At 38.0% G+C, this 16,343-nt stretch overlaps 4 protein-coding genes across 4 annotated transcripts; all 4 read right to left on the bottom strand.

Moving 5' to 3' along the window:
* Positions 1–63: 63 nt before the first annotated feature.
* On the bottom strand, positions 64–1,565 carry LOC134006242 (uncharacterized). Its single transcript, XM_062445330.1, has 5 exons — positions 1,508–1,565; positions 658–1,368; positions 409–534; positions 287–327; positions 64–186 (listed from the first exon to the last, which is right to left on the bottom strand). The coding sequence occupies exons 1-5, from the start codon at positions 1,563–1,565 to the stop codon at positions 64–66; spliced, it is 1,059 nt and encodes a 352-aa protein (XP_062301314.1).
* Positions 1,566–4,521: 2,956 nt separating this feature from the next.
* Positions 4,522–6,494, bottom strand: LOC134006077 (uncharacterized). Its single transcript, XM_062445139.1, has 5 exons — positions 6,440–6,494; positions 5,651–6,346; positions 5,428–5,556; positions 5,306–5,346; positions 4,522–4,830 (listed from the first exon to the last, which is right to left on the bottom strand). Exons 1-5 carry the CDS (start codon positions 6,492–6,494, stop codon positions 4,714–4,716), a joined length of 1,038 nt encoding a protein of 345 aa, XP_062301123.1. The 3' UTR covers positions 4,522–4,713.
* A 2,901-nt stretch (positions 6,495–9,395) lies between these two features.
* Positions 9,396–11,206, bottom strand: LOC134006241 (M1-specific T cell receptor beta chain-like). The gene is made up of 5 exons (XM_062445329.1): positions 11,152–11,206; positions 10,343–11,035; positions 10,126–10,248; positions 9,664–9,701; positions 9,396–9,515 (listed from the first exon to the last, which is right to left on the bottom strand). Exons 1-5 carry the CDS (start codon positions 11,204–11,206, stop codon positions 9,396–9,398), a joined length of 1,029 nt encoding a protein of 342 aa, XP_062301313.1.
* Positions 11,207–12,926: 1,720 nt separating this feature from the next.
* Positions 12,927–14,873, bottom strand: LOC134005770 (uncharacterized). Its single transcript, XM_062444760.1, has 5 exons — positions 14,815–14,873; positions 13,973–14,671; positions 13,729–13,854; positions 13,443–13,486; positions 12,927–13,043 (listed from the first exon to the last, which is right to left on the bottom strand). The coding sequence occupies exons 1-5, from the start codon at positions 14,867–14,869 to the stop codon at positions 12,927–12,929; spliced, it is 1,041 nt and encodes a 346-aa protein (XP_062300744.1). The 5' UTR covers positions 14,870–14,873.
* Between the last annotated feature and the right edge of the window lie 1,470 nt (positions 14,874–16,343).

Here is a 16,343-nt window from a genome sequence, read left to right as displayed (position 1 = left end):
CACTGAAGCACTAATAAAATATAATTTTACTAATAAAGTACAAATGAAGCATCGACATTTACGCTAATTGTACTGCTTTACGCTGGAGTACACACATTCACTCAAGGTTTGGTCCTGTCTTCTTCGTCTGTTTGCCCCGTTTACACTTAAAGCAGCATAATGGAGGTTGTCTGCATCTGGGTAACCCTGGTGACAACATATATAAAGGTATATCACAATGGGGTACTGTAACAAGAAAATTCATTGTTTGTACTATTAAAAGTTCAGCTAAAGAGATAATATTCACCTCTGCATTTGTGGAGGGAGCTGAAAATCTTGCTTGACACTCTGGTTGTGAAACAGAAAAGGTTATTTTACTCCAAAGCCAATTTCAGTGAATTCAAACTGTCAATTAACAGTATCAATTACCTGTACATTGGCAGTTGTTTGTTTTGCCTATCTTAAATGCCAAGATTGCGAGTATAACACACAGGATGATGGTGACTGCCAACGCTCCAGTCAAGAAATACACCAAGACAAAATAGACCACATCATCTGCAAATCAAGACATTAGGAGAAATTGTACTTTTCTACTTTTTGAAATGTTCACTTTTGTCTTCTGTCTTCATGTAAAAATGTGTTTACTGTCACTATTATCAGATGAAAAGAGGTACTTACGCTCAACGTCCAGCTTGGTCCCATTTCCAAACAGTATCTGTCCACATGAGGCAACAGCACAGTAGTAGGTCACAGCATGAGAAAGATTCAGACTCTTCATTGGCAAATTGTAGACACAGGTGTTTGTCTGTGTGCTGGTGTTCCTCTCACACTGATCATTCCTGCCTCCATGTGTGTAAATGAGTCCTGGATGAGATTCTTCAGAGTTTCTAAACCAGTAAACACTGTATTCTCCATCGTCACAGGTCCCAGCGTGTACAGACACACATTTCAGAGTCACAGAGTCTCCTGGCTGGATGCTCTCAGACATCGACTGATGAACCCAAGTTTGGGTGTTCAAACCTGAACCCTTTACATTGACAATAGTTCCCTTTGCAAATTCTAACACCAATGAATAACCACTTGCGCAGTAGTAAGTAGCTGAGTCGGAAATTTGTAAATCTGAGATCATTAAATGATTCCTACCGATGTTAGTTTCTAACGTGAAGCGTGGATCGTTCTTGAATTCATCATAAAAAGATCCATTTTTATCAAACTTAGAGGTGATAGAGATGGACCTTGGCTTCTGTCCCAGTGTTTGCTTATACCAATAATACCTGGCAGCATCACTGCTAAAGAAACATTTCAAACTCAGGTTTTCACCAACAGTAGCTGATATAAAGCCACTCTCCTGACGGACAGTTGTGGACTGCATCAAATTAGCCATCTGAGCTGAAGTGAAATTAGAGACAAAGCAAATACACAATTAATTTAATGTGACATAAATGAAATCATAATCAGAAAAATACAAGTTCTTCCATTAGGACTGACTACATGAAAACAAAACTGCTTTTATAAAAACGCAACTCACCTATTTTTCCCATGAACAAACATGTCAGACAGAAAGCAAACGCTGGAGATGTCACCATGTTGAAATTGTTGTGTTGAATGAACAGGACCGCTATACATTCTCCACTCTTTAGAGACAAGATTGTGTTTGATTGGCCAACCAGGAAACACAGATCATCACATGCTCACTTCCACCTATGGTGTGATATTTTGTTCCTTAAGAAGTAAACACATGGGGAGAAGTGTCTGTAGCACACAGACTCCTCACAGTGCTTTTACCTCTGCTTTTCTCAATAGAATGATCATCACCATGTAATTTGTGGTACATAGATATTTTAGGTTTATAAGAACATAAATACTCCTAATTCCTATCATTTTAAGCAGTTTATCCATGGTTGAGAACTGTTTGACCATTCCCAAGATACACAAAAAAGGCTTTGCATTCTCTGGATGACTTTTTCCTGTAAATTCTAGCAAAGATCAGTTTTTTCTGTTCCTCAGTGATAAGGCTTCATATTCTTTTGTGCCTTTTGATGTCTTGTGTTAGAAATGCACATGATGCCGAAAGCATCGGAAAACTACATTTTAAAACTTAACTGTAATGTATTTTGCACTCACAATGTGATGCATATTCATAACCAACCACAGACCTCAGAAATAGCATTTTTCACTGGGATTCAGCTTTATCTTTTCTTCCTTTTATGGAAAACAGTAATAACTGTCACATTTGATTGTATTGCGTGTCAAAACGACAACCAGTATTATTATTATATCATATTATGTTCCTTGTTGTAGTTTTTGTCATAACTAGAATTATAAAAAGTTTCAGTATTAGACATTGTACTATAATCAAATAAGACCTCCACTGTTTTTGGATGTTTAAATGGTCTTTATCTTGATGAGTATCAATTCAAAAGTGCATACACCTCTACATCCTGCTGAAAACCACAAACGCAGCTGCAATGAACAATATAGAATGCAAAAAAGCATGACGGTCAAGGTTGACAGGTCTCAGTGTAGTGACTGCCTCATATCTGTGTTCACACCAGGAACAAAACTAAAATGATACTAAACTAGGGTAACTAAATTTATCATATTCTTTTATAAAAGAATGACGCTTTGTTCTTTGTTATTCCAATAACATGCTTAGACAACTTGGACCTGATGAGTTAGCTATTTTCATAAAATTGCCTTGTGTGTTTTGTCAGGAAAAGTGATGATTTTATGGAAATCCTCTTGTTTGCTGCATTTTAGACTAGAGTCAGTTTATTACTGTATGTTAAGTCCAGCAATACTAAAGGCTGTCTTATTAGCATCATGTTAGCTGGCAGCCTAGTCAACCGCACCATGAAGAGTCAGATGGTTGAAGATGGGTGAAGAGTCCACCAGTTTTAATTTAATTAGTATTTTCAATTTTAAAAAATCTGAAAATTAAAAAAGAAACACAAACAAATACACACACACACACACACACACACACACACACACACACACACACACACACACACACACACACACACACACACACACACACACACACACACACACACACACACACACACACACACACAAATATCCCCAAAAAAAGTTTTTACACTTGGCTGAGGTGGAAGACTCAATCCCATAGGCAGTAAACAAAGAATGGTTATAGCTACTGTGACATCACCAATTGGTTTGTAGACTTGCATTCTGAAGCCTTGAGTTTGGCATTTTGACCTTCGCCATCTTTGTTTTTTGGAACCAGAAATGAGAAGTGACCATATTTGGATGAGGTTGTGGAGCTGGGGTGGAGGTCCAAATGCTCCAACTACAGCACTTCACACATTGCTGTGGTAGCAACTTGCCGATCACAAGGCAGGCTTGTCAATTTTACTCTCAATGGGACCATAATTTACAAAATGAATATCATACTGTATTGAAGAAGACCATAAACTCATTAAACTGTTTAATGAGGTAATAAATCAAGTGAGAAGTAGGGTTTTCATCTCATAGACTTCTATACAATGTGACTCCTTCATGGAGCCAGTGGAGTCACCCCCTGCTCCCCACTTGTAATAAATCAGGTTTAAGGCACTTCTGCATTGGCTTCACTTTTCAGATTCGGAGCTTGCCACTTGATCAAGGACCAGGAAAACGGTTACATACACAAGATAGAGTGTGTAAATAAGCAGCTTTAATGTTAGGTTTTTATTAGATTAAAAGATTAAGAGTTTTCCCTAATGTATTCCACTTTTTGTTTGGAATGCTCAATTCCTGCCCACTGCAGTCCTTGTCACTGTTACTTGTGTTGGTTTCAACAGGGTGAGGACAGTCATGTGCATCTTTTGATAAACATTGGTTTTCAGCTGCTTCTTTTGACCTGTCATTAAGGAGTTGGTGCACAGACAATGACACAATCCCTCACTGGCTTCCCACCTGCAAAAATACCTAAAGATGAACTAAAGTAGAGGTACTGCTACCCGTATTGAGTCCATATGTCGGAATCAGTCTCTACATTACAGAGGTTGCCTGATGCATTCTGATCTTACCATGCTCAGTGGCATCTTGGTAACCACACAGTATTACCACATTGGTTATGTGGTAACCTTCCTGCCATTTTAGCTTTCTGGCATGGCAGTGCAATATTTAAAGATGATATTTATGGTTTTTATACTGTACAGACACAAACTTCTCAATGTCAAAGTGTAACATGATTGTAATAAATTATTAGCTCATTAATGGAACCAAAAACACAAACACAGTACTGAATTTAGCACAGCATTTTATTTACATTGTGGCCCTCCGCTTGTGAACTTGGTATCTTATACATTCTGGTTTGATTATTAAAAAAAAATGTATGATCTACTAAACAGTCTAAGGATTATAAATGCATAATGTATTTGCTTTGGAAGAAAACAAAGTAAGACTGGGAATACATCCTGTTTGAAATCACAGAGACACAAAAAAGAAACCAGAGAGTCCTCAATATACATATAACTCCTAGCAAAGTTACAGAGGTTGGTAAAATTAAGTGGTGTGTCATGTTTTCTGATACAAAATGATAACAAAATGTGGCCGTATACCCGTGTACCACTTGAAAACCCAAAGAGTCACACATTAGAAGTATTTGAAATCATGTAGACCAAACTGTTCATATTTTAAGAAGATCTAAATTACTTCTTAAAGAAGATGTTAACAAAATGACATCTTACACAAAATCAGATTACAATTGAAACCTGTACAGTTCTACTACCTCACACTGGAGTACACACATTGACTCGTGGTGTCGTCCCGCTGTCTTTTAGGTCGGTTGACCTTGTGTTCCCGTAAAGCAGCGTAATGGAGGTTGTCTGCATCTTGATAACCCTGGTAAAGTAAAATAGTATTGAATGACAAAACAGTACATGACACAAATTATTCTGAATTTACCTAATTGTCTCATGGTAATTCAAAAGTAATGTTAATTTTTTTGTCAACTATTTCTTTATTTAGTCTATTTCTCATTTCACGTTCTCTCTCACATACACACACACAAATATTTGCATTTGGATATTTGGATTTAGGGGGAAAACAGTCTATAGTATTCTGTTTCCTCTTTTTTGTCAATGAAAATAAAGAGTGATTTTAGTAAAGTTTTTATTTTTAAAATACATTTTAGACTCATCTTTTTTCGTCAACTATATCACACATTGATATAGTCGCAGTTAGTATTTAGTAACATTAGAACCTCATTGTCTCACCTTAATAATGTAAAAAAGGTCATTAACAAACATATTTCATCATAGTTTTGGTTAACAATATTAACTGTACCCAGCAGTTTGTTGAAAAAGGTCATATTCACCTCTGCATTTGATGGAGTGGAGGCTGCAATCCTTTCAGACTCTGTTGTGAAACAAAGAAAAAGCTTTTTAGCTTTAAAGCCATAATCACTGAAGACAAGCTGTCAATAACAGTACTAGTTACCTCTACACTGGCAGCTGTTTTTCTTGTTCATCATGCACACTGAGAAAGTCAATACAAGAACCAGGATGGTGGTGAACGCCAAAGCTCCACTCAAGATATTCACAAGAGAGTCATAAGAGCCCACCTTATCTGTACAGAGACATATTGCAACACAGAACCCATTAGTTTTCATTAAGAGTTCAATTGGGGAGTAATCATAATAACTGGACAAAATGATACTCACCCCTTGATTTGGTCCTGTCTCCAAACAATATCTCTCCACATGAGGCGACAGCACAGTCCATCCCAGCATGAGAAGAATTCAGACTTGGCAAGTTGTAGACACAGGTGTCTGTTTGTATGCTGGTGTTCCTCTTACACTGATCATTCCTGCCTCCATGTGTGTAAATTAGTCCTGGATGAGATTCTTCAGAGTTTTCGAACCAGTAAACACTGTGTTCTCCATCATCACAGGTCCCAGTGTGTAATGCACAGTCCAGAGCCCCAGAGCCTCCCTGCTGGTTTTTCTCAGATGCCAAATGATGGACTAAAGCTTGGATGTTCGAATCTGAGCCTTGTACGATGAGAGTAGTGCCCTCCGCAAATTCAAACTTGAATGAATGGCAACTGATGCAGTAATAAGTACCAGAGTCTGAAATACGTAATTTCGAGATTGTCAGGTGGTTCTTACCCTGATTAGTTTCCAATGTGAATCGTGGATCATTTTTGAACTCATCACTAAAAGTGCCTTTTTTATCATGTTTATAGAAGGTTGAGATGAGCCGTGGTTTCTGTCCCAGAGTTTGCTTATACCAGTAAAACATAGCTGCAACATCACCTTTATAGAAACATCTCAAAGTCACATTGGCACCAACATTAGCTGATAAAAATCCACTCTCTTGGTGTATAGATAAGGACAATTTAAGATTATTTGTGAGAGCTAAAAAGGAAAGAGACAGAGAACACTGCAATTAATACAATGATAAAAGTTAACTGTAATGATTGCAAGAAAATGCAAAATTGCAAAACTTACCTTTCCTCCCCAAGAACAGACACGTCAGATATAAAGCAAACTTCAGAGATGTCATCGTGATCAAAATATCTTGTTGAATGTAGAGGACCTCTATATGTTCTCTACTCTTATAGAGAGGACGATGTTTGATTGGCTAACAAGAAATGACACTGCATGTCCTATTTTGGAAACACTGAACACAGGTTCAGCGCCTCCTCCATTGTCAGATTGTTGGTTCTCCAGACAAGACACATGGAGAGAGATACCAGAACCGCAATAAAGGAATAAATAATAACTTGCTGAAAAAGTACAGTGGAATCCATTTATTTTCAAGTAGAGTTCACTAGTCTCTCACCTTCATTGGCCGGCATGAGCAGCAGTGAAAGTGTGAAAAGGTGTTTAGAGAAGACTTTGAGAGACAAACACAATAACAAAGACAAAGAAGCAGGATGTACAATCACACATCTCCTCTCAGGTAGAATTGAGTACAGAAAACTGAAATGTGGTGGATTTAAAGACTTAGTAGTTGAAATATTTGAAGAAGTACCAATTGCTCTTATGGTCCTGTATGATTGATAACTACACTGACCCCTGCAAACACATCTTAACACTGCTGAGCTAGACACAAGTGCAAACATTGAACCCCAAATTACACTGTGTGAGGTATGATGATTTATATTATGTATCGAAAAAGGATTGTGTGACAGTATAATTTTTTTTCTGTAAAAGTAGCTCCACTTTTTTTTTGTTTTGGGAATGATTAGAATTTGTGGAGTTCAGTATATTATCTGCCAATCCACCATCACTCCCCCTTGTAATATACAACATATTACTTCAATGTAAAATTTAAACCTGACTAAAACAAATCACCTGTTTTATGAGTAGTAACATTTCTCACACTGTATTCAACATTTATTCAACAGTGTGTTTTTTGAAAGTTATCACTGTCTGTCAAAAGGTCAATCTTCAGTGTGGGACTTTGGCTCAGGAGGGAGAGCAGGTTGTCCATTATTCGGAATTAGCGGTTCAATTCCCGTGTCCTCCAGTCCACATGTCGATGTGTCCTTGGGCAAGATATTTCACCCCAAATTGCTCCCGATATCTGGACCAATTGTGTATGAATGTGTATGTGAATGTTAACTTCCCCTTGATGAGGCGTTTGGCGCCCTGCGTGGCAGCCCCTCCCATCAGTGTATGAATGTTTATGTATGGGTGAATGTAACTTGTAGTGTAAAAGCGCTTTGAGCGGCCACTAGACTAGAAAAGCGATATAAGTACAAACCATTTACAGTCCATCTTCCTGTAATATGCTACCACTTAAGTTTCCACCAATGGAAAACCATTCACTAGTTTGCTAGACACCAACTTCACAACCAGAGTGATAAAGGTGAATGCTGAGAATTTGCTAGATTTAAAGACGCGACTTACACTAATGTTAGTTAGTTAGAAGATGGCATTACTGGATCTTAATAAGGTTTCAGTGACTGTCTAATAATACACAGTGATGTCTTTACTTTTATTTGATTGATCTGGTTTGATTGATTCTTGTTAAATGAAAAAATAAAATAGCATTTGCAATTGCCTACAATGGCCCCCATCCAGTAGTTGTACCTTCTTTGGTGAGGTGTTTCACATTAAAGGGCTATTAAAGGGACAATTAGCTGATTTTCAATCATATTCCGTTTATCCGTCACAGGTGTGGCATGTCTATAATATCCATAGTTGTCACCCACATTGTCTGCCGTGTGGACTGAGAGTTTTCATTAGGTGTTGTTGCCCAAGGCAGCTCATGTAGTGCCAGTGTGTGGGACAACATTTGGCTTGAAGCTTTGCTTAAAGAAAGAAAGACTCATTGCTGACAGGAAGAAGAAGGCGTTGTGATGCTTTAACCAAGCCCAGCAGTGGCTTTTACATATGATGACATCATTCTCTCAGCTGCTTTTTCCACACATACATACAGTGGCCATTGTTCAGTTGATGCAACAGTACATGTGATGGCAGAAATATGGGCTTTCTCTAGAAGGACATAATAAGAAGCTTATGTTAACTGCAAAGTCTTAAGAGCTTTTGATAAAACAGTTACACAGCACTCTAAATGATATTGACAAAAACCAAGAGCATATACAGTATATTAATGTAGAGCTGTTAGGTGTACATGTCTAGCTACTAGTTTATCATTTATAGTATTAATTTCAAATCGTGTCTCAGCTTATGGTTGCTGATTTGTTAATATAATCTACAAAAGTAGTTGGGCATTATAGTTAGACCGTGTGGCTGCTTTGCATGAAAACACTGAAGACTTCCTGTTTGAAACTACTAAGACAAAGAGACCAGAGTATATAGAGAGTGAACGTCTTGACTGCCGACCACACGCTAGAAGAAGAAAAAAAAGATCCACTAGTCTCTGGGTTTGTGATGTACAATAAACATATTTGACATGACACTTGGGTAAGACTGTTTATCTATAATACTAAGGGTAAACTCTCACCAACTGACAGACAAATGGGAAAATACATGTTGGTAGGTGTTGTTGCCATCTTGCTATGAGAAAACCCAACGTGCTGTTTCTGAGCCTGCAACTGTACGTGGAATGAGTCACATCCGCATCTGACAAGCTTGAATTTTGACTTTCTGACTTTGTCCCTCTGGCCAATAACATTTCAGCACAGGATATGTGAGAAAGCTAACTACCGTAGTGTGGCAGAGTTCTGCTTTTGAATGAGCATGAAACCGCAGATGTGGACCGGATAACGTTCAAGTTCACTGTCTCAGACGTTCCGCTTTCACTAACTTATTCTCACTCACTGTCTTTCTCTTACTCACTTTTAAAAGAAACCTTCAGCTTCAAAAATGACCAAATGTTTATTTGCATGTCAAGTCAGGGGAAAGACAGACAGAGAGGTATCATATCCGAAAAATACATTATAGATTGACAGGCAAACTGAGAGAGCCATTTCTTCTGTGAGTGAAGTCAGGTTCACTGCTTTACTGTGGAGTACACACATTCAGTCTGGGTATTGTCCCTCTGTCTTATTGACCTGCCGACGTTGTTCTCTCTGAATGCAGCGTAATGGAGTTCATCTGCATCTGTGTAACTCTGAAAATAAAGTATAAAACAGTTAATCGCCACAATAGTATACATCCTGTGTCTTATTGTGTATTACTTTAGGGTGATTGTACTGAATTGTGTCCATTCCCTGTACAGTATTGTTGTGGTAGTAGTGCAACTCTTTAAGAACACCCACCTCTGGATCTGGAGTCGAGGCTGCTGGCGATCTTTCTTCTAGTTGTGAAAAAGAAAGAACAAATGTCTTCAAAATTCAGTAAGCTGGTGGCGTTGGGAAGACAAATTTAAAGATTTTCAAGCCTTTGGATTTTATTATTGATATACTTAACGGGAAATGAACCGTTGCACAGTGTGACATATTGTAGAGATAAATAAATACAGATCTAAACTAAAACTATTTCTTACACTGGCACCAATTAACAGCCTCTTTAGTTAATATTCTTAGCTGGTTCAGTTTTCCAGGAATTGATTCATTGAAACATACTGATGAAGTTGATAAACCATGAAAATATATTCCTACGGTACGTAGAAGTAAACACCATTGGTTGACTTGTTATTCAGCTTCCAATAGCTGTGCCTCCAATATTTAGTACATGAATACAATGAAACTATCAAAAGTAATAAATAACAGTTGGCCCACCTTTACACTGGCAGCAGTTTCTGTTCATTGTATATGCTGCATATGCCAGGAGAACAATCAGGATGGTGGTGAGTCCCAAAGCTCCAATCAAGAAGTATACCAAGACAAATGAGTCCACTTCATCTACTGATTTAGCTGATAGGAGACATTACAGTTTTAGGAATATTGAGTAGCTAGAAATTATAACCACATATGAAACAACCGGAAAGTTACTTACAGCCAACGTCCAATTTGGTCCTTTTCCCAAACAGTATCTGTCCACATGAGACGACAGCACATTCAGTCCCAGCATGAGAAAGATTGAGACTCTTCATCGGCAAGTTGTAGACACAGGTGTGTGTTTGAATGTTGGTGTTCCTCTCACACTGATCATTCCTGCCTTCACGTGTGTAAATGAGTCCTGAATGAGATTCTTCAGAGTTTTTGAACCAGTAAACACTGTGTTCTCCATCATCACAGGTCCCATTGTGTACCACACAGTTCACAGAGCCTTTCGGCTGGATGCTCTCAGACGCCAACTGATGGACTAAAGCTTGGATGTTCAAACCTGAACCCTTTACACTTACAATAATTTCCTCCTCAAATTCTAAATTAAATGAATAGCTGCTTGCACAGTAATAAGTCGCTGAGTCTGAAATATGTAAATTAGAGATTGTCAAGTGATTGTTACCATCTTTTGTGTCCAGTGTGAAACGATAATTGTTGAATTCATCATGAAAGGTGCCACTTTTATGTTTATACAAGGTAGATACAAGCCTTGGTTCCTGCCCTAGAATTTGCTTGTACCAGTAAAACATCACTGCTTCACCTTCAGAGAAACACTGCAAAGTCACGCTTTGACCAACATTAGCTGAATAAAAAGTATTTTGTTGATGCACATACTTTGGTGATTCCAGATTACTCATCTGGGCTGAAAAGAAAAGAGATCCAGAAAGTGCACATTTAATTCCGTGATAAAAGTAAATCATAGTGATTGTGCAAATAAATTTGAATTATATCAAAAACACTTAAAAATAAACAACTTACCTGAAGTCCCCCCAAAAAAACAAGTCAGGTACAAAGCAATCGTTAGAGTTGTCATCGTGTTCAAGATGCTGCGTTGAAAGGATTGAATCTCAGTATGTTCTCTACTCTTCAGAGAGAGGACTCTATTTGATTGGCTAGTGAGAAGTAACACCTAATGTCCACATGTGGAAACAGTGAACACATTTAAAGTGCTGCCTTGAATGCAATGCATTAAGAAAGACCTGTGAGATCAAACAAGGCTTTGGAGAGACGTTCCCCTCATCTGATTTCTGCTCTTTTATTCCATACATGCAGTCAGGCTCTGTAATGTCCGGTTGGTGTGAATGTGTGGAGTGGCTCTTAGAAAATTCACTCATCATACTTTGGTACTTGCACTGTGTTCTGTAATTGATTAGTTTATACTTAAATATATAATTTGGATACTTTAAGATTATGTAACATTTCAAATATATCCTGAATACCACATGATATCTTCAGTCTTATTTATTAAAAATCAATGAATATTTGTGATCACCACACGATCACCCACAAATCAGTTGCAGCTATTAAAGGAGCATTTGTCAGATTTGCAACCCTTTGTCAGTGCCAAAGGTTGGTGTGTTTGTGTACCCTAACATTATGTTCATATTATGTCAACAAAGTTCATGTATTATGATCAGTGTTGTTTGTTCTTGTGGTTATTGGTAACAGTAGTTTGTTATGTTTACTGCTTTACCTCCATGGCCACAGTTTGATTGTTATGAGAGTGAATGTAATACCTGTGTGTTTGCACAACTCACGCAGGTACAAACACCTGATGTACAGAGTAACTCGTTGTCATTTTATTGGTTTTTGGCTTTTGAACCCTGTTTCAGCTCTCTAATATGACACAATCTGAAAAGTGGTACCAGAGCATCTAATTGTTACAACTCAATGTAGTAGTTTGATTGCTAAAATCAATGTCTTCTGATCTGCTTGGAATAGTCTGGGCATTAGAGTTATAATGTGGGCGGCTGTGCATGAAAACACTGCAGACTTCCTGCTTGAACCCACAAAGACAAAGAAAGCAGAGGGTCCTACTGAAGTTCATGAAGAACAGAGTCTATTGAGAGTAAATCTTTCGACTGCCGACCACACACAGGCTAAAAAAAGAACCTCACATCTCTGGGTTTGTGATGTGCAATCTGTACATTTACTGTAAACAACTTGTGAGGAATAACAGGCAGTGTTGAAAGTTGTTGAAATATATATTTTGCAGCCCTGCTGTTAGAGGGCCGGATCTGGTGTTTTTGAGTGTACTGCCATGCCTGGAATGAGCCTCATCTGTACTGGACATGCAGGATGTTTGCAAAAACAAGCTCAGTGTTTCCTTCTAACTGTTTCTCTCATATGATGAGGGCTTTTCTTTGCAAAATGATGTGACATCATGCCTTTAGCAGTGCAGCACTTAGAGATGGAAACAAACAGCATGGGACTGACATTGCTTTATTCATTTCCCAGGCTTGCAAACTCTCTCTCTCTCTCTCTCTCTCTCTCTCTCTCTCTCTCTCTTATGTCTGACCCCACAAGTACCACAAAGATGTGCTGTTTGTGGTCATGTGTTTGTACATTGTTAACTGTAGGTACAGTGAGAGTGGAAATATAACACCTTTGACAAAACAGATCACCTCAAACAAGCCCTCAACTGTAACTGAAAGAAAGCCTTTATTTAGTTACATTATATTAAGTTCATAGGGTTAAAATTTAAAACTTCCACTCCGACAAACACAAAGTAAAAATAAAACATGTCCAGTCTACTATCTCACACTGGAGTACACACATTCAGTCCTGGTGTCATCCCTCTGTCTTCGTGGTTTGCTGACCTTGCTTTCCTTTAAAGCAGCATAATGGAGGTTATCTGCGTCTTGGTAGCCCTGGTAGAAAAATATATAAAACAGCCAATTAACACATTCGTTTATCTCTCATTATCAGTGCAGAAAAGCACGTAAGGCAGTGTACAGCAACGTCTGTACACTGTCATGCAAATCAATATAAACTTCCTGAAAAGAAAACTTCCTTTATGAAGCTTATAATGCAAATCAGTACAAAAGCACCAAATGCATTCTTCCACATTTACCATTGGAGTCCGTCTTACAATCTGCAATCAACCTTCACAAAGGTATGTAGCATTTACCACACCATTTTCAATTGGTTAACACATGTTGCTCTTTCTGTATTGTATTTTATATCCCCTGTGCTCTGTTTTCATTCAGTTTAACATGTTACATGAACATTGGAGCACTGAAAAACACAACACTTTAACATATACATACTTCTGCATTTGGAGCCGAGGCAGCTGATGATCTTGCGTGCGAGTCTTCTCATGAAAAAAACAGAAAACAAAATCATTTTTCAAAACTCTTTTTAACATAGTTTGATCATTTAAACTAAAAGTAATGAACCCATTCTTCTGATTTATCTATCACTAACATTTAACAAGCAGGAAACTGTAGGACGAAGCAGCACTTAAAGATAAAGGAAGATTTGAGTTTCCGTATTAAATTTACATCCATTTATTTAGCATATCATTTTTATTTCAGGAAATGCAGTTTAGCCTACCTGTGCATTGGCAGCTCTTTGTCTTCAACATTGTATATACTGTGTAAGCCAGGGAAACAACCAGGATGGTGGTGAACACCAAAGCTCCGCTCAAGATATACACCAAGACAAGAGAGTCTTCCTCATCTGCAGATACAAACATAAGGAGGTATCACAGAGTTTTCTTTCCTTCTTTATCATTTTATGATTATAAAGTACCTGACTATTTAACAAACGTGGCCACCTTTGCTATGAAGTTACTCACGCTTAAACTCCAATGTGGTCCCATTTCCAAACAGTATCTGTCCACATGAGGCGACAGCACAGTAGTAGGTCCCAGTATGAGAAAGATTCAGACTCTTCATCAGCAAATTGTAGACACAGGTGTTTGTATGTGTGCTGGTGTTCGTTTCACACTGATAATTTCCGCCTCCATGTGTGTAAATGAGTCCTGGATGAGATTCTTCAGAGTTTTTGAACCAGTAAACACTGTGTTCTCCTTCATCACAGGTCCCAGTGTGTACTGTACAGTTCAGAGTCACAGAGCCTCCTGGCTGGATGCTCGCAGATGCCGACTGATGCACCAAAGCTTGGATGTTCACATCTGAATGCTTTACATTTAAAATAATACTCTCTAAATATTCAAACACATATGAATAGCCACCTACGCAGTAGTAAGTAGCTGAATCTGAACTTTGCACATTTGAGATATTCAAGTGATATATACCAGAGCTAGTTTCCAGTGCTAAGCGTGGATCGTTCTTGAATTCATCCTGAAAGTTGCCAATTTTGTTAAGCTTATAGAATTTAGACATCAGTTTTGGCTTCTGTCCCAGAGTTTGTTTAAACCAGTAAAACATCACTGTAGCACCATCTTCATAGAAACATTCCAAAGTCACTTCTGTACCAACATCAGCTGATACAAAGCGTAAAGATGATGATGGCTTCAGAGCTGTAATGTGAGCTGAAGAGAAATTGGAGACCAAGCACATACAAAGTTAACTTTACTCCATAACACAGAGCATATTGAACACTAACATAATGTAAAACAGAATAAGTAAAAATATTCATATATAAAGGAAACAAGACATAAAAGAAGCTACTTACCCATTCTTCCCAAGAGCAGACATGTCACATACAAAGCAAAAATTGGAGAAGTCATTTTCTTGTAATCACCGAGATCATTGGAGAGAATCTCTGCACGTCCTCTACCTTTCAGAAACAAGGCTCTGTGTGATTGACCAATCAGGAAAGACTGCTGAAATAACATTGATCGCAAGTTCAGTGCCCCCTACAGTGTTAATATATGGTTTAGAAAAGGACTGGTTCCAAGAGGGCAGAGTAGTTCATTCAGTTTTTACAGTGGTTTATATATCAGCTAAATTATGTTATGTTACAAAAGCAGTAATGGAAAGGTTGAAAATCAGATTTAAAATTGACCTTTGACCTTTTGCTTATAATATTCTTTCATATGGACATTTATAGTATAGATGAAGTTATACTTATTTGTGATGTACTATAAGAAATGTAATACATAAAAAATCATTGAAAATGCCAATGTTTGGTTGTGTGAACAGTAAAACGGCGTATTCTGTGTATTAGTAATGGGACAGTGTGCCTTGCTATAGTGTTCTGCTGTAACTCTCACTTGAGACTATAAGATGGTGTGAGATTATGTTATCAGTGCCAAAGGTTGGTGTGTTGGTGTACTATAACATTATGTTTATGTTCATTATGTCAACAAAGTAAATACAGTGTTGTTTCTTGTGGTTATTAGTAACAGTAGTTTCGTTATGTGGGGATGTTTATTGCTTTACCTGCTCCTACCCAAGCACACATGGCACAGTCATGGCCACCGTTTGATTGTTATGAGAGTGAATGTAATACTTGTGTGTTTGCAAAGCTCTGGCAGGTACAAATACCTGATGTACAAAGTTAGTAGTTACCATTTCATTGGTTTTGGACTTTTAAATCCTGTTTTAGCTCCCTAATATGACACAATATGAAAAGTGGTACCAGAGCATCTAATTGTTACAACTCAATGTAGTAGTTTGATTGCTAAAATCATGTCTTCTGATCTGCTTGAAATAGTCAGGGAATTAGAGTTATACTGTGGGCGGCTGTGCATGAAAACACTGTAAACTTCCTGCTTGGAACCACAAAGACAAAGAAAGCAGAGAGTCCTACTGAAGTTCATGAAGACCAGAGTTTATTGAGAGTGAATCTTTCGACTACCAACCACAGACAGGCTAAAAAAAGAACCTCACATCTCTGGGTTTGTGATGTGCAATCTGCACATTTACTGTAAACAACTTGTGGCCAACAACAGGCAGTGTCAGTGTCAGATTTTACTCAGAATATACACGTTGAAAAGGCATTGTTGCCACCCTGCTGTTAGAGAGCTGGCTCTGGTGTTTCTGAGCGTACTACTACACCTGGAAGGAGCTCCTTTGTGGCAGACATGCAGGATGTTTGCAAAAACAAGCTCAGTGTTTCCTTCTGACTCTGAAATAGTGTTTTCATCACACAATGATGGTTTTTCTATGAGATATCATGCCTTTAGAAGTGCAGCACTCATAAATTGAAAAAGACAGCACAGCACAGGACTGACATCGCTTTAATATTCATTCCGGGCT

Source organism: Scomber scombrus, chromosome 23, assembly GCF_963691925.1.
Source record: "Scomber scombrus chromosome 23, fScoSco1.1, whole genome shotgun sequence".
NCBI lineage: Eukaryota > Metazoa > Chordata > Actinopteri > Scombriformes > Scombridae > Scomber > Scomber scombrus.
The sequence above is the reverse complement of the archived record's forward strand: the minus strand, read 5'-3'. Positions and strand labels throughout refer to the sequence as shown.